Raw genomic sequence first — 26769 nt, 5'->3', positions numbered from 1 at the left:
GGTAAATAGCCCTTTGAACGAAGATTTTTCAGGACCACACTCGAAACTAAGGGGTAGGAAAATTTCCCAGAATGCACCAGACACAACGGCAGGATTGCTGAACCCGGAAGTAAGGAGTAGGTTAGTATTTTTTGTCATTATTACAGATTTTTACAACAAACAAACACGTTTTAATATATTCATAACCGCGTTCATGTTTTACCATCATGCTTTAAACAAACGCTAAATAAAAACCGCTAAATTTGGCGATCTATAGTCCAAATTCATAACTCCTGTACAGCAGTCCCACAACATTCTGACACTCGATGACACTGGAGTATCCTGTCAAAAAAGTCTAGTGGCTGGGAATGAGCTGTTTACAGTGTCTTCTATAATGTTGATGTTGTTTTCGCGTGTAGATGTATATGGCCACGGTGTAAATACACAGTACAGTTACGATCTTATTGCCACATTAGATCGTTATGATGACATAAAACATGCCTTCAGTGATCTCCTGAAGATAAATACCAAAAAATAACACAACTGGAATAACTACAGCAGTCGCCATCGTCTGATCTCATATGAAGCATGAAAGTGCAATGACTACGTGTGCAGGCACTGTAGTGCTGTCCCAATTCTAAGGGGTAAATTTAGAAGCCCTTCCCCTTAACCTTGGGTTGTAAGGGCCAAGGGGAATGGGAAGAGGTACAAAAGTAGAATTGGGATTAGGCCTTAAACAGACGACAGTGCTCTAGGCTAGTTTCTAACAGTAGATGGTGCTTTAGACTAGTTTATTACAGCAGATGGCGCTCTAGTCTATTTAATAACAACAGTAGATGCCCTAAGATAGTTTATAACAATTTGCTTTTCAGTAGAGAATCACAGTGCATTCGTATAACCTCAAAATCCATAATGAATAATTTCTCGATTTGAAATGTATGGGTTTATCATACCACTACTAGCTCTGAACTCACGCACACACATACACACACACACACACACACACATACACTAAATAATCTGTTGGCTAGCACTGCATTTTAGGAATAGCCCCCTGATGAGTTCAGGGTGGTGATTATATTTTGTTGTCAAGCGCTTTGTATTTTTGCAATGTTATGTTAAAATTATTTGTGATGTATTTTATTTTTGGGATGCATTTTCATTGTTCCTCATGCTTTGTCTCTGCCAAGCACACACTGAAGCCACTTCCACATCATTCCTGCTCTTGATTGCTTTGGCCTTGTGTCTGAGAGCCGCAGATAGTTGAGTGTGCTCCAGGCTCTGGTTTCTGCGGTGGTGTCGTGAGCAGATTTGTTCTTGTTGCCTGATGTTTTCTGGGAAATTGAAAGAGCTCTTGCGGCTGCTTTTGTCTAATTACCGGTTTTCATCTTGGGTTTTCGCTCTTAATCGCTCCGCTAAACAATCCTATAAGTGATCATGATGAAATATCTGCTGCTCAGCGCTCTGCTGAACTTCATGTTGTTTCTGTTGTGTTTTCTTCACGGCAGATTGAATGCAGCTCAGTGAATGCAGCGGAGTTTCAGGCATTTCTTTTGTCCATGCATTTGAAAACAGAGCGCATTGTGATGCATTATGGGATTGCATGTGATGTTTAAATGGGGTCTCTATAGGCAAAACACTGGGTTTTGGAAAAGATGAAGCTAAGTGAAGTGGTGTTTAAATTTTGTAGATTGATTTGATTGATTTATTCATTAATTTAATTATCCATTCATTCATTTGATCATTAATTTATTCATTTGGTCATTCATTCATTTGTACATTTATTGCTTCATTTGATCATTTATTAATTAATTTGATCATTTATTTAATCATTTATTTATTCATTCATTTAATAATTCATTTCTTCATTTAATCATTCATTTCTTCATTTGATTATTTATTAATTAATTTAATCATTCATTCCTTTATTTAATCATCCATTTCTTTATTTGATCATTCTTTAATTCATGTGGTCATTCCTTCACTTACTTGACCATTCATCTATTCATTCATCCAGTCATCCATTCAATCATTCTCCCAATCATTCATTCATTTATTTAATCATCCATTTCTTTATTTGACCATTCTTTAATTCATTTGATCATTCATTCCTTTGATCTTTCATTCCTTCATTTGATAATTTATTATTTAATTTGATTATTTATTGAATCATTTATTCATTCAATTATTTAATTATTCATTTCTTCATTTAATCATTCATTTCTTCATTTCTTAATTCATTCATTTCTTCATTTAATCTTTTTCAATTGCTTTAATAATTCAATTAAATTATTTATTCATTATTTCATTTGATCATTCATTTTTTTATTTGATCATTCATTCCTTTATTTAATCATTTATTAATTCATTTGATCATTTATTCATTCTTTCATTTAATCATTCATTCCTTCATTAATTCATTTAATAATTTATTCATTCATTTATTCATTCATTTAATAATTCATTCCTTCATTGAATCATTTTTTTTCATTTAAGCATCCATTTCGTAATTTGATCATTCTTTAATTTGATCATTCATTCATGTAATCATACATTCATTCATGCATTTAATAATAATTTATTATTTTTGTTCATTTGATCATTCAGTCATTCATTTAATTATTCATTCCTTCAATTAACCATTAATTTCTTTTTTTTTGATCATTCATTCATTCATTTGATTATTCATTATTTAATCATTCATTCCTTCATGTAATCACTAATTTCTTCATTTGATCATTCCTTCCCTCATTTGACCATCCATTCATTCATTTATTCATTCATTCATTTAATCAATCATTCATTCAATCATTCACTCATCCATTCATTCAATCATTCATTCATCCATTTAATCATTAATTTCTTTTTTTGACCATTCTTTAATTCATTTGATCATTCATTCATTCATTCATTCATTCAGTCAGTCATTCATATAATCATTAATTCATTTGTTTAATCATTCCTTCTTTCATTTGATCATTCATTCATTCATTTCTTCATTTAATCATTCATTCTATAATTTGCTCATTTCAATTAATTTGATCATTCATTCATTCATTCATTCATGTAATCATTTGTTTAATAAATAGTTTAGTCATTCATTTAATCATTGATATCTTTATTTCATCATTTATTCTTCCATTTGGTCATTCATTCATTTATTCATTAATTCATTAATTTAATCCATTCATCCATTCATTTGTTTATGTAATCATTAATTCAGTCATTCATTCTTTCATTTAGTCATTCTATTATTCATTCAATCAATTTATTCAACTAATTAATATTAAGTATTTTTTATTAATACAAATATTGTAAAAAAATAAAAAAAAAAGCTAAAAGTTTTCAAATATTAGAAGTTTTCTATCTGGTTGTTTGCTAAAATGTAATTTATTCCTGCAATTGAAAACTTTTTCAACGCAACAGTTGCAAGATGCTTTAACAATCTGCTTCATATCTTTGTGGAAACTGTGATGTGTTTACTTTTAAGGATTCGCAGATGAACAGAAAGCTTAAAAGAACAGGGTTTATTTGAAATGGAGTCTTCTGTTGCATTATACATGTCTCTACAATCTTGGCCCACTTAGTGCACCCATACAGTGTAAAAATCTTATAGTGAGATTAGCTTTTCCGGGATTTTTACAGCAGCTTGTGCTCTTCATTCCTCATGGATGGCATTTATTAAACTATTTATTTTAAATCGAATGTTTAAATATTTAAAAAGAGAAATGCAAAACTTAATGAAGAAGTGGGTAAGAAGTGGAGATATCCTCACTGACACTCACAGATGAGTCTGAAATCATGAGACGTGATGTCACAGTATAGCAGATGATTCAGATGTTGAGCAGGCATGATGTCACTTCTGTCTGTGTGTGTGCGCGTGTGTGCGTGCGCGTGTGTGTGTGTGTGTGTGTGTGTGAGAGAGAGAGAGAAATGGAGACAAGAATGAGTGTGTGTGTTGTTTACTTTCTGTGGTTTATCCCTGTTATGTCTTACAGATATCTACATGTCGACACATGCACACACACACACACACGCACACACACGCACACACACATACTCATATACTCATATACACTCAAACTCATGATTCGCTCATGCTGGGAAAAGCCCTGTGATGAGTTGAAGGTGGTGATTATGTGATGTTGTTGAGTGTTTTGTACTTTTAGGATGCATTTTATTATTTATGATGCATTTAAATGTTTTACCTGATGCGTTTAAAATGTAATGCATTTTGTTTTTTATGATGAATTTTCATTATTTGTGATGCATTTTTTCTGATGCATTTGAATGTTTTTCTGATGCATTAGTTTTGTTTTTCGAAGCATTTTGATTTGTTGCAAGTCATTTTATTGTTGCATGTTCACATTTCAGGATGCATTTGATTTTTTTTATGCATTTATTGATTTTTTGTAACGCATTGTTTTGTGATAGAATTTTAATTTTTTGTGATGCATTTTATTATATGTGATTGATTTTTATGTTTTATGATGCACTTTATTTGATGTGATCTACTGAATTTTAATGCATATTTTTTGTGTTGCATTTGAATATTTTTCTGCTACATTTTTATGATGCATTTTATTTTTTGTGATGCATTTTTCTGTGATGTGTTTTTATTTTTCTTGAGGCATTTGTATTGTTTTCTGATGCATTAGTTTTGTTTCATGTAGTTTTTTGTGATGCATTTTTGTTTGTTTTGCGATGCATTTTATTGTTTTGTCAAGAATTTGTGCATTTCAGGATGCATTTACATTTTTTATGATGCTTTTGTTTTTTGTAATGCATTAGTTTTGTTTCATGAAGCAAATTTTTTTTGGGATGCATTTTTATTGTTTGTTTCATGAAGTATTTACACATTTCCGGATGCATTTTGTATCATGATTTATTTTTTGATGCAGTTTTATTTTTTAAGATGCATTTTTATTTTCATGTGATGCATTGAAATGTTGATGTATTATTTATTGTGATACATTTTTTATTATGTATTTTTATTTTTTGTGATGCATTAGATTAGTTTTTTTGGTGCATTAGTTGTTTCATGAAGCATTTTTATTTGTTTTACTTTGCATTTTATTGTTTCATCAAGCATGTTGCCTTGTTTTCTTGATCTTTTTAATTTTTTGTGATGCATTTTTATTTTTCATGATGCATTAGTTTTGTTTCATGAAGCATTTGTATTTTTTGTGATGCATTGTAATTTTTTATGTGCATTTAAATTTTTTGTATTTAGTATAAGCACTGCCAGGGTTTCTCCCCATACTGATACACTTCGAGTTAACTGTTAATGTGACTTTTTTTTTACATTTTATATGGTTCCTTTTACAGCATCAATGTTGTAATATAATTAAAATACAGTTAGTTAAATACACTTCAGTATTTATGTAGTTGTTCAAGTGTAAATCGAGATGAAAACCCATTTACTCACACGCACCCGTCAGGATCAGCAGGCAAGAGCAGAAACGCCATTGAACATACTGGGGTAAAACAAATGTTCATATTTTAAAGACATAGCAGACACATTTAATTTAATGCAGTGCTTCTTGTACAATCTGACACCCACTTTATATCATATATAAATCAGGCAGTGGAGATTGTGGATTTTTAAAGAACACAGATCATAAATGCGCTGATTTAGTAACTGCATACAGTTCAGGAAGCGATTGACCTTGATTTGAAATTAAAGTCCTTCCGCACATCAACGCATTTACCCTGTTGCATTTATTCTTTGGTGATTGATTTCTCTTTAGTGTAATGCGTTTCATTTTTGTGATGCAGTTTAACTTTTCCATTATGATCTTTTCTGTGGTGCACTTTATTTTTCCTCATTGACAGATGCAAATACACCAGCAGCGTTTAACTGAGCTGGCCTCTTCTGTGATGATGGAGTCAGCTCAGCCCCTGTGCTGTCAGTGTGTCTGTAAATCAGAGAGTTAGTTTGTCTGTGGTTTATTGAAGACGCAGCGCTTGTTTATTGACTGAAGTGAGCTTGCGTGATATTTGCTGGTTAGGTGGAGATGAAGCCTGAGCTCATGGATCTGGAATGATAATGGATCCGTCCTTCCGGAATGCCCTGCTTCTGCTTCTCTCTCTCTCTTTCTCTCTCTCTCTCTCTCTCTCTCTCTCTCTCTCTCTCTCTCTCTCTCTCTCTCTCTCTCTCTCTCTCTCTCTCTCTCTCTCTCTCTCTCTCTCTCTCTCTCTCTCTCTCTCTCTCTCTCTCTCTCTCTCTCTCTCTCTCTCTCTCTGGTGTGTATGTGAGACTCATTCATCTCTTCCAGATGCAGAGAGTCTTCTCCTCTTTCTCAGACACGCACACGCTCAGAGCAGACAATCCTGTTTACATTTACTCAATGCATGACACATCATCTTACCCACCATTCATTCATTCATTAATTCATTCATTCATTCATTCATTCATTCATTCATTCATTCATTCCTTTCCTTCATGTAAAAGTCATTGATTTATTCATCAAAGAATTTTACACGTCATCAGTTTTAACAGTTCTAAAACAGTAGTTTTTTTTATTCATTTAAGATTTCATTCATTCATCCAGTCATTCAGTCATTCATTTATTTATTCAGTCATTCATTCTATCAGTCATTCAGTCACTCAGTAATTTATTCAGTGATTCAGTTTGTCATTCAGTCACTCATTCATTCATTCATTTTCTTGTCGGCTTAGTACCTTTATTAATCTGGGGTCGCCTCCGAGGAATTAACCGCCAACTTATCCAACACATTTTTATGCAGCGGATGCCCTCACAGCCGCAACCCATCTCTGGGAAACATCCACACACACTCAATCACTACAGACAATGTAGCCTACCCAACTCACCGCATGTGTTTGGACTGTGGGGGAAACCGGAACACCTGAAGGAAACCCACGCAAACACGGGGAGAACATGCAAACTCCACACAGAAACACAAACTGACCCAGCCGAGGCTCGATCCAGAGACCTTCTTGCGCCACTGCGTCGCCCACTCATTCATTCATTTAGTAATTCATCCAATCATTCATTCAGTTATTCAGTCATTCATTCACTCAGTCACTCATTTTGTCAGTTATACATTCAGTCAGTCATTCATTAAGTCATTCATTTAGTCACTCAGTAATCCATTTAGTGATTCAGTCATTTATTAGGTCAGTCATTCAGTCAGTCATTTAATTATTCATTTATTTAGTCATTTGTTCATTCAGTAATTTATTCAGTCGCTCATTCGTTCCTTCAGTCATTCATACATTCATACATTCAATAATTAATTCAGTCACTCAGTCATTCATTAAGTCATCCATTCATTCATTCATTCATTCATTCCTATATTCATTCAGTCACTCAGTAATTCATTCAGTGATTCAGTAATTCATTCAATCATTCAGTCAGTCATTTATTCATTCAGTCAGTCACTCAATTATTCAGCCAGTCACTCATTCGTTCATTTAGTCACATTTATTCATTCATTCATTTAGTAATCCATTCAGTCAATCAGTCATTCATTCAGTAATTCAGTCACTCATTCATTCAGTCAGTCACTCATTCGTTTGTTCAGTGACTCAGTCATTCATTCATTCAGTAATCCATTCAGTCACTCAGTCATTCAGTCAGTCACTCATTCATTCATTCAGTCACTCAGTCATTTATTCAGTAATTCAGTCACTCAATCATTCAGTCAGTCACTCATTCATTCATTCAGTCACTCAGTCATTTATTCAGTAATTCAGTCACTCAATCATTCAGTCACTCAGTCATTTATTCAGTCACTCAGTCATTTATTCAGTCAGTCACTCATTCATCCATTTGGTCACTCAGTCATTCATTCAGTAATTCAGTCACTCAATCATTCAGTCAGTCATTCATTCGTTTGTTCAGTCACTCAGTCATTCATTCATTCAGTAATCCATTCAGTCACCCAGTCATTCGGTCAGTCACTCATTCATTCATTCAGTCACTCATTCATTCATTCAGTCACTCAGTCATTTATTCAGTAATTCAGTCACTCAATCATTCAGTCAGTCACTCATTCATTCATTCAGTCACTCAGTCATTTATTCAGTAATTCAGTCACTCAATCATTCAGTCAGTCACTCATTCATTGATTCAGTCACTCAGTCATTTATTCAGTAATTCAGTCACTCAATCATTCAGTCAGTCACTCATTCATTCATTCAGTCACTCAGTCATTTATTCAGTAATTCAGTCACTCAATCATTCAGTCAGTCACTCATTCATTCATTCAGTCACTCAGTCATTTATTCAGTAATTCAGTCACTCAATCATTCAGTCAGTCACTCATTGATTCATTCAGTCACTTAGTCATTTATTCAGTAATTCAGTCACTTAATCATTTAGTCAGTCACTCAATCATTCAGTCAGTCACTCATTCATTCATTCATTCAGTCACTCATTCAGCCACTCATTAATTAGTCATTTGTTCAATCATTCGTTTATTCAGTCAGGTACTCATTCACTCAGTCACTCATTTATTCATTCAGTAATTCATTCATTCAGTCACTCATTAATACATTCATTCAGCCAGTCAGTTATTCATTCATTCAGTCATTCATTCTGTCTGTCATTCATTCAGTCTCTGTCATCATTTATTCTGTCAGTCACGCAATATCTGTTTGAATAATAAATAATATAATGTTTATATAGTAATTTAAAATATAATATACTAATAATATAAATGATAAAATATAACAAAAGTATATTAATAATATATTACATTATAATAAGATATAAAATATCACATTTTATTACATGTTTTATTAAAATATTCATTAAACAATTTTAAAATAACCAGCAACACATAAAATTACACGCGAAATTATAAAGTAAAAAGTCTAAACATTTTATAATAATCTGTTTATTACTCTGGGGGAAAACTCTTTATGGATTTCATTTGCTTTCTATTACGCATCCTGAATAAAATGCTGAGCCTCAGCAGCGCTGTGAGTGATTCCTGAGATGTTTCTGCAATGAAAGCAGCGCTCGCAGTGTTTATCTGTGATCTAATGCTGGAATGAGTCTGAATCAGCACCAATGACCCAAAACACAGCAATGACCCAGAACCGCTCCGTGCAAGAGATCTGAGTCAGCTTTCTGAAACCTGCAGATCTCAATGTGCCCCATATAGTCTGAACCATGCCGGTTGTTGCATCCTGTACTGTAATCAACAGAAAATTAAAAGTTGTATATTTTAAGCTGATATGTCTAGAGGAACTCTCATTCTGGCATAATAATCAAGGAACTTTACTGCTGTACCATGACTGAAGCAATGATATTGTCAACTCTATTATGCAGCATGTTATTGTTGGCATCTAATTATAAAAGTCATATTAACCTTTCACAGTTTATTTGTGGCTGATAAACACTTGCTGTGCATTAAATCCCATTGAATTCCTCAGTCGTCTGAGACTCTCGCTGAAAGACACTCTTTGACACTAGTAAAAACTTCATACACTCTTAAAACGTTGGGTCAAATACAAACACAACCATTGGGGTCATTTTAGATGTTAAATTAACTTTTCTTTTTGTAAATAAGCTCATTTTACAGAGTTAAATTAATTAATTTTAGCATTTTTAAATCCATTCAGCTGACAGGAGCACTATTTAGCTTAGCATAGATCATTGAATCCGATTAGACCATTAGCATATCACTCGAAAATCACCAAAGAGTGTCAATCATTTTCCTATTTAAAGAAGAGAGATGAGAGGTTTGCACTGATTAGGTTGTATTTCGTGTTGTTTTTAAACCCAAATAAGGACTAAATGTCTGCTGTGTGTAGTTTTTCTGTAATTGACAACAAATCAGAGACTGTAAGGGGCTTTATGTGTTCATACATGTTCATTTATTTATTTATTGTATATAATTACAGACCTTACAGTAGGATATTTTGCTGTGTCATTGATCTGTAGTTATAATCAAATCATGTGCATAGAAGTTAGTAATGAACATTTATATACAAGTATTTATAAGTATGAAGCATCTGTGCTGTGACGAGTGCTTCTCATATGATATGTGAACGACCCGTACAGCTTTATTGTAGACATTTCCTCCAGCAAGAATGACAACTGAAACTTTGTCGTACACCACGACCCTTGGTACCCTTTACGCAGTGGAAACACAAGCCTGATAAAGGTGAACCATATCAAACCGTACTGTACCACTCAGCGGAAATGGACCAATGGGTGTTTATATTAACGTGAGATGTGTGTGTGTTCAAATTCAAATGTTATTTGTCACATACACAGCCTATGATGTGCAGTGAATTGCTTACACAACCACTCGTGTATTATTACAAATAATAACAACAATCTAAAATGTGTGTGTGTCTGCAGAGCTGCCTGCGCACTGAACGCGACTACGAGAGTGTGGTTCTCATGAGGCTCAGACAAGCTGAAGAGAGAAAGAGACTCATCGAGCAGATGAAGAGAGAGGAAGAGGACGACACCGCCTGACATACACACACACACACATTCTAAAATACATACATAAACACACTTACATGCGCACACACACACACACACACACACACACACACACACACACATATCAATAACTTATAACTCAACACAACTTTTGATTTTATACACACACACACACACACACACACATCAATAAAGTCTTTTATGATTAATCTTTTAACTTGAATATTTTCATGATCTTTTTAACAGCTGAAAAATCAGGAATAATCTGGTGAAATTCATCCGCACTCCCACATGGAAAAAACACTGCAGTAGTTTATAGCAGGGGTTTTCAAAGTGTGAGGCGCGCCTCCCCTGGGGGGCGCCAGAGCATGTCAGGGGAGGCGCGGGAAAAAATGTTATATAATAAAAATATAATTAAGTTTAATTATTATATGTATTTTTTATTATATTTAAACGTTTTTATTTAACCAAAGCAAAAAAAATAATACGTCAAATATAAGAAAACCTTTTTTACCCAGAAGGCCATAGCTGTGAATTCGCTTCTGTTTGGCGAGCCCGCCAATACAGGTATATGCCTGCTAATACAATGGGTCGGTTTCTGAGACCCCCCCCCGATTCAAAGCCTTCAAGTTCAGGGCTTAAACCCAAAAGACGACGATATGATGGTCAGTATTTGAGTTAAGGATTTACGTGGACAGGACCAGCTGATGAACCACGACCCTCATGTGTGGTTTGTCAAGATATTTTGGCTAATGACAGCATAAGACCCACTAAACTTCGACTGTTTTGACTGGGATGGACAGTTCTTGGATCTATTCTATTCATATTGAACCATCATCCTAGTTTTAAAAACGTTATATTAAAATACTTGTTATTACTCTGTAAATAATTGCACTTTCATGCAAATGATGATAAAAGTGAGTTAACAGTCTGACATCTGTCTGTGTCTTTATATATATATACTGTATGTGTGTATATATATATATATATATATATATATATATATATATATATATATATATATATATATATATATATATATATATATATATATATGTGTGTGTGTGTGTGTGTGTGTGTGTGTGCGCGTGTTTGGGAGGAGGGGGCGCCAATGGATAAGTTGTGTCAAAAGGGCGGCCCACTGTCTTAGACTTTGAAAAACCGTGGTTTGTAGTAAATGCTGTAGTGTACTACATACTATTGAGCTCAAAAGTCGGTCATGTCTGTGGACAAACGCAGGAGCTATTAGTTTAAACTAGAGATCTGCGCGGGACTAAATTTTGAATCCCACCCCCCCGCCAGGTTTCAGCATATTCAGCATTTGTTGTCCCGCTGCCTGACCCTCCCCGTTTTACATTAACATTTACATTTAGTCATTCAGCAGACGCTTTTATCCAAAGCGACTTACAAATGAGGACAAGGAAGCAATTTACACAACCAAGAGCAACAATGACGAAGTGCTGTAGGCAAGTTTCAGGTAAAGAAAGTGTAAGAAGCAAAGCAGTAGTAATTTTTTATTTATTTATTTTTTTAATGCAGTTAGCGGTGGAGCCAGAGAGGCAATTGCAGATTAGGAAGTGAAGTGGAGACTAAATAGTTGAGTTTTGAGTCGTTTCTTAAAGACAGCGAGTGACTCTGCCGTTCTGATGCAGTTAGGGAGTTCATTCCACCAACTGGGCAGATTGAATGCGAGAGTTCGGGAAAGTGATTTCTTCCCTCTTTGGGATGGAACCACGAGGCGACGTTCATTCACAGAACGCAAGTTTCTGGAGGGCACATAGATCTGCAGAAGTGAGAGCAGATAAGAAGGGGCGCAGCCAGAAGTTGCTTTATAAGCAAACATCAGAGCTTTGAATTTGATGCGAGCAGCAACTGGCAGCCACTGCAAACGGATGAGCAGTGGAGTGACGTGTGAGTGTGTGAATGAGTTTTCTACCCGCCAACCCTGTTCCCGCTAATGGGTGGGGGGGAGAACAAAACTGAAAACCACCCAGCTATACAGAGTCCAGACAGCCTATAACAAGCTGTCTGTATAAACACACACACACAAAGGGCTCTATTTTGATGGTCCATGCGCAGAGCGCAAAACGCAGGGCGCAAACGCTTTCAGGGCGTGTCAGGACGCGTTTTTGCTAATTTAAGGACGGGAAATCTGCTTTGCGCCGCGGCGCATGGTCTAAAAGGGTTGAGTTTATTTTCTTAATGAGTTATAGGTGTGTTAAGAGAATAAACCAATCAGAGTCTCATCTCCCATTCCCTTTAAGAGCCAGCTGCGTCACGCCAAGAGCACATTCACTATTTACAGGACGCAAAGTAAGTCTTAGTGGAAAAAATGAGCATTTCACAAGCAAACAGTTCACAGTTTTTAACAGAAAACTGTTCAACAGAGCATCTACTGCGTGAGAATGAGAGATAATGGATCTACTTTCACTTTCGCTCTTGAATAGGGAAACCTTTACGCACAGACATCAATTAGTCTATAAATAAATAATTGTGTTTGTTAAGCGCAAATATTAGTTTCAAAACTATTTCTAAATTCAGTTCTAATTTCCAGCAAACGAATAAATGAATAATAATAACAAAATGTGCTCAAAAACCTGAGTTATATCCTAAAACACATGCTGTGCCCCATATGGTCTAAAACCTGACAGGTGGACAAATCTAAGCTTGTTTTTAATAAAACAAATATAAATATGGATATAATAAATAATACTGCTAATAATAATAACATTATACAAAAGCTAATTGTTATGAATGAACTGAAAAAGCCTCCCGAGATGAAGAAGACATAAAAGCAGTGATTTTTTCATATTTATGCTAGAAAATAATATGTTTTGTAATATTTTAATACTTTATATTTATATTCTATATCTATTCTTATTATATCCTATATATATCCTTAATATTTACATTTTTTCATATGTAAAGGTATTTGCCTATTGCTCTCTTGTGTGTATTAAGCAGTGTGTAAGCGAGGCGCAACTCAGAGTTTAGACCGGGTTAGTTTTGGTCTAATGAAAAATCTATAATAGTTTCTCAAAATAGTTTCTCAGAATAGCAACGCACCAGCGGTCCACCTTTTTAGACCAGAACGCCTATAGGCGCACAAATGAGCGCTAATGCATTTGCTATTTAAACAGCGTAGCGCAACGCCTCAAAACCACTCTTGCACCAAGCTTAAACTAGCAAAAGACTACTGCGCCGCGCCTTGCGTCACACTGCGCCGGGTGTATGATAGGGCCCATAGACACACAGCACCAAGCAAGTGACACACACACAAACAGCATCATGCTCTCTCTTATTCACACACATACACACACACACACACAGACAGCACAAAGCTTTCTCTCTCATTTGCATGCACACATAGACAGCAACAAACAAGCTAAACAGCATCGCGCTCTCTCATTCACACACATGCATACACATGCTCGCTCGCTCGGGAATCGGGAGTGATATTCTTAGACCACCCGCTACCGTTCAAAATTGCCTGTTACCGACCGTTTACGCGCTTTATTCTGAATTTTTTACCGCATTGCAAGAAATCTGGTCGGGTCCCGCCGTACAGCCGGGGAAATGCAGACCTCTATACAAGCACTCAAAAGAAGTGTACTAATGTGCACATATGAGCAATATCACACTTGTAGCAGTGCGATGTGGCTATATATTGACACTGGTGGGAGGCGTGTGTTTCCACCTTAGCGTCCCACCAGTGATGATATACAGCCATGTTGCACTGCTAAGAGTGTGATATTGCGATTATACATCAGTTCAACGGCATAATCGTGTGTATAAATAAGACTATTATAAGACTACTTTCATCCGCCATTCATTCACATCTGCAGCTGACATCAGAACAGCAGAAACCGATGATTACGCTGTAGAATGATTCTCTAGCGTAATGTCTAAAGTGATGACAAAACAGCTGATTTTACTCACATTTGCTCAAGATCATAAGGCTGAACTGCATGAATTGCCATCAGTCTACAGAGATTTCCCAGTATTTCTCTGTTGCAATTTGGAGATCACAATATTACTATGATAAAAATTCAGCACTACAACATACAAAAGAGAGAGATCGACTTACAAAGTTATTTACCTGTTTAATAATGGCTTAATCAGCTGTAGTTTGAAATTTTGAAAACAGGCTATATTCGTCAACTCGCTGTCTCTCAGAAATGATAAATATTTAAAATAGGCACTATCCTTATAAATAAACTTATGATCCTTGACGGCAATTTGGCTAGGGTATTAAAAGGAGTAACATAAAGATGACCAAAGTATAAACTGATGTTGAAGAATGGCAAAAGAAAACACCAAACAACAAATTAGCACCGCAAAAGATTTATTGCTCCCACATTATTTACAATATTTACAAACAATAAGATAATTTTGAAAAGAACCAAGACAAATAGGAGAGGGAACTGAAGTTTGCGCATGGAAATCAAAGAAATAAATATAACAAAAACATTCCCTTAATCTCCTCCCCAATCCACTAAATAAGAAAATAACAATATGAAAAGAAAAGTCTTCAGCGCAAAGCGCCCTGAACTTACTCTAACTAATAAATAAAAATACAAAATTAGCGCACTTCGCTAACTAGTGTGTCTATACATCAATAATCCAGCGTGCAAATTTGTATGTCACGTGACTTACTATGTTGTTCCAGATCTCCCTTGTCAAGTCACAGAAGGTTTTGAATGGAGCATTATGCCTAGTTCAGACTGTGTGATTTTAGCCCTGATTTGAGAAATCGCCAACAAATGCCTGAAATCACAGGCAAATCGCTGCTCGTGCACGTGAGTGACAATCACACAGTGTGAACGATCAAAGACGCGATCTGAGAGAATCGCCGATGAGTCGCCGATGCCTGCGAGATATTTGCCGTGCTGAATATCTGGAGCTGTCGGCGATTCAAATCATGCCGTGTGAATTGAGTTCTGACTGAAAATAACATCAGCGATCGCCTACAGCCAATGAGAGAGCAGCTTTCACTTGTGTGTGCGTGTGTGTATACCTGCTGCAGGTCAGCGGGAGGCTGGGGAGAAGTTAAAAGCGCTCTTTTTTGGTTTATTTGGACCCACAAAATGGAGGAAAAACTAGTGGAGGTTTGACAGGGCTCAGGAGCAACCGTGTCTGTTTGACGTTTCATACAGAAAGAAATTAGTTTATTATCAACGTTGAGGAGAAATGGCTAATTCCCTTTAAACCCAGGTGAGCAAACATGTACATGTTCTACCCCATTAAAGGCTTCTTTCTCATTATGTAGTTAATAACAAAAGATATACGACGTGTTTTTGGCTGTGAGACAGTTTGGATGACGTTGTCGGCGATTCTTCCTATAGTAAAGTCATGCAATGTGAATGTCCATGTCGCCGAACCATCTTGCAGTGTAAACAAAGCAGCGACGAACGCCAGCCCAGATAGTCAAGCAGTGTGAAAACATCTGTGACACGACTACTTTGAAACTCATGCAGTCTGAACTCGGCATTAGCGGGCTATAGATGTAGAAACACACGTCAGAACTCTCAAACAAATCTCACTCAAAGTCATCAGTTACTCACTCAAAGTCAACATCAATAAATTCCAATCAAAGTACACATCAGTAACAGCGACAACACACACGGACACCACCAAACAGACAACACGCCAAAACAACAACAGCTGATTTCTCCCCGTTGCCGCTTCCGTTTTTAAAGGGCTCTGCAACGAACGCGATTGGCAGAGAGAGAAGTCATCGTCACACGGTTGATTAGGATTGGCAGTCCTGTCAGCCAATAGTGCTCCAAAGTAAGCGGTACCTGAGAAAATGACAGGGCCGGTACAGAGAGAGAGAAAGAGAGAGACAGAAAGAACATACACGCAGCAAAACTGTTCGGTTCGTAACAAACTGCACACTTGCAATCTTAACATCTACATTCTTGACTTAAAATCCTCAAAAGTACATTATGTTGTCCAACTGCAGTAATATTTGTCAAACTGTAGAGTGTTCAGAGGCTAGACGAGTGTCGTTACTGGCAGAACCGTGGACCTTCCATTTGGGAGTCAGTTGCTCTATCAAGGAGGCTAAAGACCATGACCTCTAGCGTCTGTCACTAGAGCACCTTTAGAGGTCAGAGGAGTGAGGTTTACCTGCACAGCACACACTAGCTGGCCTCCGTTACACTTACCCCTCTAAACCTCACTCCCATCCGGGTCACGGCACTAATTTAACCCGGTCTGTCCTACACCACCCAACCTGCTCTGAGCTGGTATTGAACCGGTAACCTTCAGCAGGAGAGTCGATTGCTCTACCAAAGAGGCTAAAGACCATGGACTCTATCATCTGTCGCTAGAGCACCTTTAGAGGTCAGAGGAGTGAGGTTTACCTGCACAGCCCTTACTTAGCTGGCCTCCATTACACTTACAGGTCAACTCACTATAATTAATGCTACAGTCTGCAGGAGCATTCAATAACAAAGAGTTGTAGCTACTATATAACACTATAGTATTGTTCAAAATCACTGTAGTATTTTCTATAGATCACTGCAGTGTGTTTTCCTGTGGGCTGTGTCCGCATCCTATGGTCATCAGCTCCAGCAGATGTACAGTTTCTGGTGTTTGCTGTCCTCGCGGCGTCACATGGTTCTGTTTACTTCTGTGGGCTTTTCTTTTGTGTTCCTGGAAAGACTCTCTTGATTTCTCATTACAGCTCAGGAAACACAATTACAGCCGCTGTCCTGGAGAAACGTCCCCATGTGGCTTCACCCCACGTCACCCTGAACCCCTTCATTTAGTCATGCAGTTTCAGTAAATATACAGTTACACTCACTCGTTTACATGCGAAGACTTATTATTCAGAAGAGAATTATTCATCCTAGTGTGAAATTTTACCTTTTTTTAAATAAGTTGTTAAGACATAATGGTTTTAATAACTCATTTCTGTTGTCTTTGCCATGATGGCAGTGGCATCCGTTGCATTAAACATGTGGCATGTGAGTTATTGGCGGTTCATTTCTGTGTGGTGACCCCTGTCTGTACACACAGTAAAAGCTATCCTTCTATGTTAAAAGGGGTTTTATCTCCTAACCATCTGTTACAGCTACGAATGAAATTTCTATAGAAGAATTACCATGTTTGTAAACATTCAGGATGTTAAAAAAAAAAAAAACGGGAGCATTTAAAGCAAGGGAATGACATCCGATGAGGTGCAGAGTTTGTTGTTGTCTTGAAAATAAGTTATATTGATTAGATGTTATATATATTATTGACATGAAGCTTTCAGCGTATTATAACAGCTCGTCCCCCAGTGATAAGCTCAGTGATTCGGCTAAATTAACGTTAAAGTGAGCGCCGTTCATCTGACAGGTCCATTTGTGATAATGGATTTTGGATAAGACGAAATGGCCAAGCATCCAGCCCCAAATATACGACTCTCACTGAAGCTCCAAGAGATTTTACATGAGAGAATGGATGCCGACAATGTTGTTCTGTGTGGTCACGTGCAAGAAATAATGCTCCATGACGACCTGATTCAACACTATGTAATGTTAAAAACCGAGGATCTGCCTAGCCAAAGATAAGGAAAAAAGACAGAGCTGATGTTATACAAGGCCTGGGTAATCATCAACAAGCAGAACTGACAGCGAATCTGACAGCGAACTACACCTGAACTTACGGCAGGGTATGTGAACGCACACATAGAGGTAAAGTTTGTTTTATATTCGCACTTTCGGACTTATAAATATTATAATTTTATAAAAGTATTATTCGCAAACTCTAATCCTATTAGCAGCCAATGACTATCAAAGTACAACATTGTTCACAGTCAAATAAACAGTGCTAATGTTGTTTTAGTCACACTTGCAGGTTATTTCAGACTGAATATTCAAAGTGTCGTGGTAAACACTATAGGGAGTATGTCACAAGCACTGAATGAATGTGTGAATATTAAACCAGCATTACCTTAATAACTTACACTTTCAATCTGAGCATTCAGTGTCCGCAGTTTAATATCCATGTGTAACTGTTTTTGCTGAAATCATTGCTGCAATCAAAATCCAGTGATGTGTCTGATTCAGCAAAGCGTCAACTCACCTGATATAACATGACAACAGCAGAGTCCAGCATTATTAATTAGGCCGTTACTTCATTCAGCTCCCTTTAAGCCAAAGACGTCTGCAGTCGGCATTAAAAGCAGTGTGGGGTTTGGTAAATGTTAAGTTTTCTTAAACAGAATCGAATTTGGCATCCTACCACACAACACAACAAGTTTGCTATTGCCACCGGTCTCTTTTTGCAACCGGGAACCCGTTTGATGTCATGTGTGAGGTAAGTTGGTAATTCGTCAATACAGTAACTATTTCAGTTTCTTTTGAATTATTTGAGAATAATGCATTATAAGAGTTCTGTCTGTGATTCCTTTGTTTTGGTATTGTTTTAGTGCTGGGCAAAAATCAGGATTAAACACATCTTAAATTAAAGCTTGATAGGATATAATTGAATTGTGTGTGTGTGTGTATATATATATATATATATATATATATATATAAATGCATGCATATATTTGAGAAAAAGTATATTTATGTATAAAATATGAATGTGCACATGATACAAATCATATATCAATTTAAAAATCTATGTAGCAAAATGTTTTGTATAGTTTTGTTTCTGTGTATGTGTGCGTATTACATATACATAATAAATATACTCTCTGGCCACTTTATTAGGTACACCTTACTAGTACCGGGTTGGACCCCCTTTTGCCTTCAGTACTGCCTTAATCCTGTGTGAATTGTAGCCTCAGTTTCCTGTTCTTAGCTGACAGGAGCGGCACCCGGTGTGCTCTTCTGCTGCTGTAGCCCATCCGCCTCAAGGTTGGACGTGTTGTGTGTTCAGAGATGCTCTTCTGCAGAGCTCGGTTGTAGCGAGTGCTTATTTGAGTTACTGTTGCCTTTCTATCAACTGGAACCAGTATGGAGATTCTCCTCTGACCTCTGGCCTCAACAACAAGGCATTTGCGCCCACAGAACTGCTGCTCACTGGATATTTCCTCTTTGTCGGACCATCCTCTGTAAACCCTAGAGATGGTTGTGCGTAAAAATCCCAGTAGATCAGCAGTTTCTTAAATACTCAGAGCAGCCAGTCTGGCACCAACAACCAAGCCACTTTCAGAGTCACTTAAATCCCCTTTCTTCCCCATTCTGATGCTCAGTTTGGGCTGCAGCAGATCGTCTTGATCATGTCTACATGCCTAAATGCATTTAGCTGCTGCCATGTGATTGGCTGATTAGAAATTTGTGTTAAGCTGTTGGACAGGTTTACCTAATAAAGTGGCCGGTGAGTGTATATAACACACACATTTATTGTCAAAACAAACTTCTAAATTGAATGTGATTATTCTTTGCCCAGCACTATTTTAATATACTGTAAAATGCCCTAAGATGTTTGTACACTAATTAAAAACCTTCTTAAGGTAAAACTTTGGTTAAAAACTGAATAATAAACACATCGTACTTTAGAACAGATTATACTTTATTTAATAATATTTTTAACCACAGAAACCCAAAATAAACGACAAGATCTACAACAAACACAAAGTTTACAACAAACGTAAGACTGATGCACGACATAGCTTTCAAAATATCACACAGAGCAAAACAAATACTACATAGAAATCGTTTATTTCAGATGTATAAAGAGACATTTTACTACCTTTTTACTCAATCAACTATTATATTACAATCACAAAACTGTGTTAAAAGTGCAAAAATTAATTCAGAAATCAGGAATGAGAGGAAGTATTGCTGTTTCAGACACAGAGTTCAGATGCTGCACACGTCTGATATTCTCTTCCTATATGAAAGCTGACTGTGCGCTGGATTCTTCAATGGTCATGTTTTACCGTGTTTACCTGTCTGCATTCACAGGGTGTTACTGCTCTCTTTATGCAGACACCAGACCAGCGTTTGACCCACTCCTGTCATACTGACCACTCTGTAGCCGATCTTATCCAGTTTGTCTAAAACCAGTCTCGGCGGCTCGTCCACGTGATATTCAGAGCTGAAAAACACAGACAGATCATCAATACATAGAGATGCATTAAAATTCTGGAACAAAAAAATTGAAAATTGGATGGATGGATGATTAGGTATATGGATAGATAGCAAGATGGATAGATATATGTATGGATAAATGAATGGTTTTGATTGGTGGATGGATGGAGGGATTCATAGATAGATGCATAGATGGATGGATTTATAGATAGATTGGTGGATAGATAGATGAATGGATTGATAGCAAGATATATGGTTAGATACCAATATAGATAGATGTATGGATAAATAATTGGCTTTATAGATGGATAGATAGGTGGTGAATGGATGGATGGAAGGATGGATTTATAGATAAATAGATTGGTGGATGTATAGATGGATGGATGGATGGATAAATGAATGGCTTTATAGATGGATGGATTAATGGATGAATTGATAGATGGATGGTTACAAAGATAGATGTATGGATAAATGGATGGATGGATGGATGGATTTATAGATAGATCAGTGGATTTAGAGATGGATAGATGTGTTAAGCCTAGTTCACACTACAGGATTTTAAACATCAGCAGATCGCTGTGCCGTTCACACTACATGACTTGACTTTGTGTCTTTTAATCTCTGTGGTGTTCACACTACGCAACACTCTGTGAACGATCCACAAGAGGAGGGTCACACACTACATGATCTGACAACAACTCATTCCCCATCAGCTCATTCAAGCTACCAAACCACAGCCAATGAAAATTTGAGGGAGGAGTCGTCAGAAAAAGCTGAACACTATTGGCTGCTTGTGTGCTGATGACATCACTGACAGTGTTTCAAGCTTTGGAGAAAGCATTTAAAAACATCGTCAAATCAGCTGATTTATCAGCGCATTAATCACTCATCTGCAGGTTCCAGTGGATAGATACACAGAGAGTTTTTAATGTTTGCAATTGTATAACTCTTTGAAATAAAACTAACATATTTATAACACCCTGCCATTTTCTAACTATTAGTGTATTTCTTTCTGACATTGTTATTTTTTTATTACAAAACAGTAAAGAACTGAGCATTTCTGCCTTACATTACCATATTGGTTAAAATGACTGCATGCATGTCTGATACTTTTCACTGTGACTTTAAAAATGTGTGCATTTTCTTGCCTGGCAACTTTCTGCTAACATAAACAAAACTTTCTGATGGCAAAAACATCAATTTACTTTAGATATCTTTCAAAACAGCAGATTCTGTGCTGTTAAAAAGCTCCTGTTTGAAAGTGAAAATGAAAGCCAAGACCTTTAAGTGTTTTAGTATCTTAACTATATATTTATAGGCTGTATTACCAAAAAATATTATATTTTTAGGGTAATGGTGTCATTAAATATGATGCCAGACATTCAAAGCTTAATTTTAATATCTCAATAGAAGCTTTGAATGTAAATATGTTGTGACAATATGGTGTTTTATATAAGAACCGTCAGAATGAGCAGTATGGTAATTCTAATAGTTACAGAACTCTAGTTCCACTGTTAATATAGTCTACTCTCATGTCTGTGCTAACGCAGAATGAAGCGAGTGCACCGATGCCCATTCTGACCAATCACAGATGTTTCTGCTGAGCTCCTGAACACACAGGCATTCAGCTCATGCTGATCTGCTCTCTCATTGGCTGCAGCTCGTCACTACATCTGACCACACGTGGGGTTGAGTCGGCCGACTGCTCTGGAATATTTAGCATGCTGAATGTTGGATTTCCGTATGTGAGGTGTCGGCGACGCGTCAGTGAGCCTCGTTGATGCGTTGCTCAGTAGTTCACACATAAAGAGCGGCGAGCGCCGAGCACCCGCAGATTTCTTCCCGATCACAGCCCGATCTGTCGGCGAGCTCGTTAACTTCCAAATCGTGCTCAAATCAGGCTTAAAATCCTCTAGTGTGAACTAGGCATTAGATAGTTGGATGGATGGATGGATGGATGGATGGATGGATGAATTTATAGATAGATGCATAGATGAATGGATTTATAGATGGATTCATAAATAAATTGGTGGAGAGATAGATGGATGGATTGACAGATATATGGTTAGATACCAAGATAGATGTATGGATAAATGAATGGCTTTATAGATGGATGGATGGATTTATAGATAGATTGGTGGATATATAGATGGATGGATTGAAAGATATATGGATAGATAGCAAGATAGATAGATGTATGGATAAATGAATGGCTTTATAGATGGATGGATGGATGAATGGATGGATAGATTTATAGATAGATAGATTGGTGGATTTATAGATGGATGGATGGATGGATGGATAGATTTATAGATAGATAGATTGGTGGATTTATAGATAGATGGATAAATTTATGTATAGATAAATGGATGCATTTATAGATAGATGGATGTACTTATTTACATATATAAATGGATGGATGGATGGAAGGATAGACAACTGTGTGTTAAGCAAAAAAAGTCATTACTTGGATAGCTCCTACATCCCAAAAAAGGTATGGTTATTGGCAATATTTTTAAATATATACCTTTACAACATATAAGACTGGCTTTGTGGTCCAGGGTCACACACACATATACACTCCTCTTCTGAACTCTGATATGTCCTCATAATGTTGTGTGCATTGCAAAACTGCTGTTACTCTGCTAATGAAACCTTCACTTACTGCTGCAATGAAGATCAATAAGGATTGGCCATCAAGCTGATCACATTTAGCCATCAAACTTGGCTCAACACTAAATTTGCCAGTGTTTCACCCAGCGCTTTACTACAGTCTCTCGTAACCCTGGTCAGTAACATTTCATCAGCTTGTGCTCTCTTGACTCTAAGGGTGTATAGATTATTGTGTGAAACTGAAACAGGTTACTGAACACTCACAAGTTGTTTCCCAGTACGGTGATTTTTCGGGCTCCGAGATAATTCATGATGGAGGGATCTGAATACTCGTCTCCAACCATAGTGGGTCCTGTCTCCTGAAAACAAACACACAATTCACTCAGTTTACTTAATGCATGTTTGTTTACAACTTAAAGATGGATGGATGGATGGATGGATGGATGGATGGATGGATGGATGGATGGATGAATGAATGAATGGACGGACGGACGGACAGATAGATAGGTGGATGGATGGATGGATAACTGAATGGATTTATTTGATAGATAGATAGATAGATAGATAGATAGATAGATAGATAGATAGATAGATAGATAGATAGATAGATAGATAGATAGATAGATAGATAGATAGATAGATAAATAAACGGATGGATAGATAAACGGATGGCTAGATAGATAGATGGATGGATAGATTAATCAGTTTAACATTTGCACAGTTTATGTATGATTTAAAAATGTAAATTAAAAATAAACGCAAAAAATAATAACTTAAATGAAAATATAAATAAAACTATTTAGAAGTAAATTGAAATAAAACATATTTGTATTATTTAGTTAATTAATGTTTATTTATTTCACAAACACTCAATTCACTTAATGCATGTTTGTTTACAACTTCATAGATTAATAAATAAAGCAGTAAAAAGATTTGCACAGTTTAAGAGTGATTAAAAATGTAAATAAAAAATAAATGCAGAAACATAATAAAAATATAAATAATACAATAATAAACATTATTCAGAAGTAAATTTAATTTAATTCTAATATATTTGTTTTATTAAGTCATATAATGTATTCATTACACAAGCACTCACATAATGCATGTTTCTTTACAACTAAATAATAAATAAATAAGGCATTTTGACATTTGCTTTATTATTATTATTATTATTATTATTATTATTTAATGATTGCAGGTTTTCTCCTCTGTGTGATTCAACATAACCCTGTGTTGTAATACTACAGCATGGTGATGTCTGCTGCGAATCTGAATCACTTTCACTTTGCTCAGGTGCACATCAACTAGCCTTGATATTTCAGTCCACTTCCTCATCATACCAACACAATGATTCATAACACAATAACAACATACTAAACACCAAACAACACACTCTGCTAGCATGTTAACGCGTCTGTTCTGCACATACAGTTGTGTACACTGGTATATGATCACACTAATATGTATACACCTGCACCTGTAATCCTCTCATCCATGCTAATATGATAATCGCGGATGTGTGTGTGTGTGCGCGTTTGCTTGCATGTGTGTTTGTGTGCATGCATGTGTTTGTGTGTGAGAGATACACACCAGGCGGATCTGTGTGCTGATGAGGATGTAGGGCATCGCGGATCAGACTTCTGTTTTCTGCTGAATCGCTCCGGACTCTCTTTCGCGTCGCGTCGCGTTTTGCTCGCTCGTAGAGGAATGAGGAAACGCCCACCGCGATCCTCCAATCAGCGCCCGCAGACTCACAGCGGAAGGCGGAAACTCCCATCGCTCTCGGCCAATCAGCGTCCAGCAAATCACAACCTGCTGTGGAAAGTCAGTCATGAGGATGTGGTACTTTGTCATGTCAGTGTTTACAAACAGGATTTACATGCAAAAGTATTGATTCAAGAAGATGATGTGTAGCTTGTATTCTATATATGTGAGGGGGAAACCTAGAAATATGGATATGTACAGTTGAAAGCAGATGTGTACATACACCGTATAAAAAGGCACATCACCAATTAAAAAGAGTCAGATGTTAATGTGACTAAACTGTTTGTCTTTTAGGTAAGTTAGGTAAGTTAGGATGATTACATTTGTTTCTGTTCTGCTTAATAGCATAATAATGAAAGAGATTTGTTGAGAAATTGTTATAATTCTTCTTGAAAGTCAAGTTTACACACAATAAGATTATTCTGCCTCTGTAAAAGCTCAGATGATGATGTCAAGGTTTTGGAAGTTTCTGATTGGCTAATTGACAACATTTGAGTTAATGTGAGGCACAACTGTAGAATAGTATTGAAGGAGAAGCTCAAACACACTGCTTCCTTGTGTGACAACAAGCCAGAATCAACAACAAAGCAGATTACAATTTGCTGAATGACACTGGGAAAAGACTGATGTTTGGAGACATGTCCTGTGCTCTGATGGAGCTAAGATTGAACTGTTTGGCCATAATGAGCAGTGTTACATTTGGAGGACAAAGGGGAAAGCGCACAAGCCTAGGAACACCATCTCAACTGTGAAGTATGGGGGCGGCAGCATCATGTTGTGGGGCTGTTTTGCTGCAGGAGGGACTGGTCCACTTCACAGCATAGATGGCATCATGAAGAAAGAACATTATGGAGAAATACTGAAGCAACATCTCAAGACATCAGCCAGGACATTACAACTTGGCCACAAATGGCTCTTCCAGACAGACCATGACCCTCAGCATACTGCCGAATTAGCTCAAATGTGCTTTAAGGACAACAGAGTGAATGTTTTGGAGTGGCCATCACAAAGCCCTGACCTCAATCCTATAGGAAATTTGTGGGCAGAGTAAAAAAGCTTGTGCAAGCAAATCTGACTCAGTTACACTAGTTCTGTCAGGAGGAATGGGCCAAAATTCCTGCAAACTATTGTGAGAAGCTTGTGGAAGGAGACCCAAAACATTTGACCAAAGTTATACAGTTTAAAAGCAAAGCTAAAAAATACCAAGGAAATGTGTGTAAACTTTTGACTGTCTAGAAATTAAATAATTCTCTTATTATTCTGGCATTTAGCAAATGTAAATCATTTAGGTAATCCTAACAGACCTAAAATAGTAAACGTTTAGTATGATTTACCATCAGACATTAAAAAAAAAGGTTATGTTCCTTTTTTTTAGAGAGTATGTACACTTCTGGTTTCAACTGTAAATATATAAAGAGTTCAGATGCAAAAACCTCTAAATGCCCTCTGAAATGTTCTCCTAAAATTAGCATTTTCTATGTTTATGTTCAGTTATTTTCACTTTAAAGGCAATGATAGAAAATGATCAATCTATAAAAATAAAATTATTGAGTCTACTGAGGAGACAGAGAAAATATAGAAGAAAATATTAGAATATTAGAAGAAAATATTAAATGGCATTTGCATCTAAACTCTGCATATATAAACCATTTTGAGGGATGTAAACAAAAAGAATGGTCCCAATGCGTATTCCTTGTTTTACATATTTAATTTCTATAGCTTCTGAGAATCCAAAAAGAGTCACATATTGATAAATAATGTTGTGATAGCGGTTTAATATCAGGTTATGATTGAATTGCCTCTTGTTACAGTTATGGAAAAGTTTGATAATAAGCAGAAAATGTTCATATATATATATATATGTAGAGTGCAATATTGCTGTATATCAGGTGGGATAAAAAGCCACATTGAAAAGACAGGTGGAGGTGAGGCAGGCAGTAGCTCTG

The 26769-nt window shown here is 36.5% G+C and overlaps 3 protein-coding genes across 4 annotated transcripts in view; 2 read left to right on the top strand and 1 right to left on the bottom strand.

Moving 5' to 3' along the window:
- Positions 1 to 10626, top strand: part of dnajc17 (DnaJ (Hsp40) homolog, subfamily C, member 17) — a 109673-nt gene extending 99047 nt beyond the window's left edge. The window contains 1 exon segment of the mRNA NM_200246.3: positions 10320 to 10626. Within this exon segment, the coding sequence (NP_956540.3) occupies positions 10320 to 10439 (120 nt within the window). The 3' untranslated portion in view covers positions 10440 to 10626.
- Positions 1 to 26769, top strand: part of arhgap11a (Rho GTPase activating protein 11A) — a 1047489-nt gene that overhangs the window by 104066 nt on the left and 916654 nt on the right. The gene's annotated exons all lie outside the window — the stretch shown is intronic.
- On the bottom strand, positions 19902 to 24785 carry gchfr (GTP cyclohydrolase I feedback regulator). 2 transcript variants are annotated; one of them, NM_200762.3, is given in 3 exon segments: positions 19902 to 20450; positions 23321 to 23415; positions 24650 to 24785. In NM_200762.3, coding segments are annotated over 3 exon segments (270 nt in total). In that variant the 5' UTR covers positions 24686 to 24785; the 3' UTR covers positions 19902 to 20311.

The sequence above is a fragment of the Danio rerio genome, chromosome 17, assembly GCF_052040795.2.
Source record: "Danio rerio strain M-AB ecotype USA chromosome 17, GRCz13ab, whole genome shotgun sequence".
Lineage (NCBI taxonomy): Eukaryota > Metazoa > Chordata > Actinopteri > Cypriniformes > Danionidae > Danio > Danio rerio.
Note: the sequence above shows the minus strand (reverse complement) of the source record. Positions and strands in the feature narration are given on the sequence as shown.

Bases quoted from the DNA above. Each gene is read 5' to 3' on its own strand.
- gchfr (XM_087288766.1), bottom strand. From the start codon at position 24,685: ATGCCCTACATCCTCATCAGCACACAGATCCGCCTG. The intron at 23,413-24,649 runs GTGTGTATCTCT...TGTTTTCAGGAG, and splicing joins TCAGCACACAGATCCGCCTG to ACAGGACCCACTATGGTTGG. The intron at 20,451-23,320 runs GTGAGTGTTCAG...TGTGTTTTTCAG, and splicing joins ACCGTACTGGGAAACAACTT to CTCTGAATATCACGTGGACG.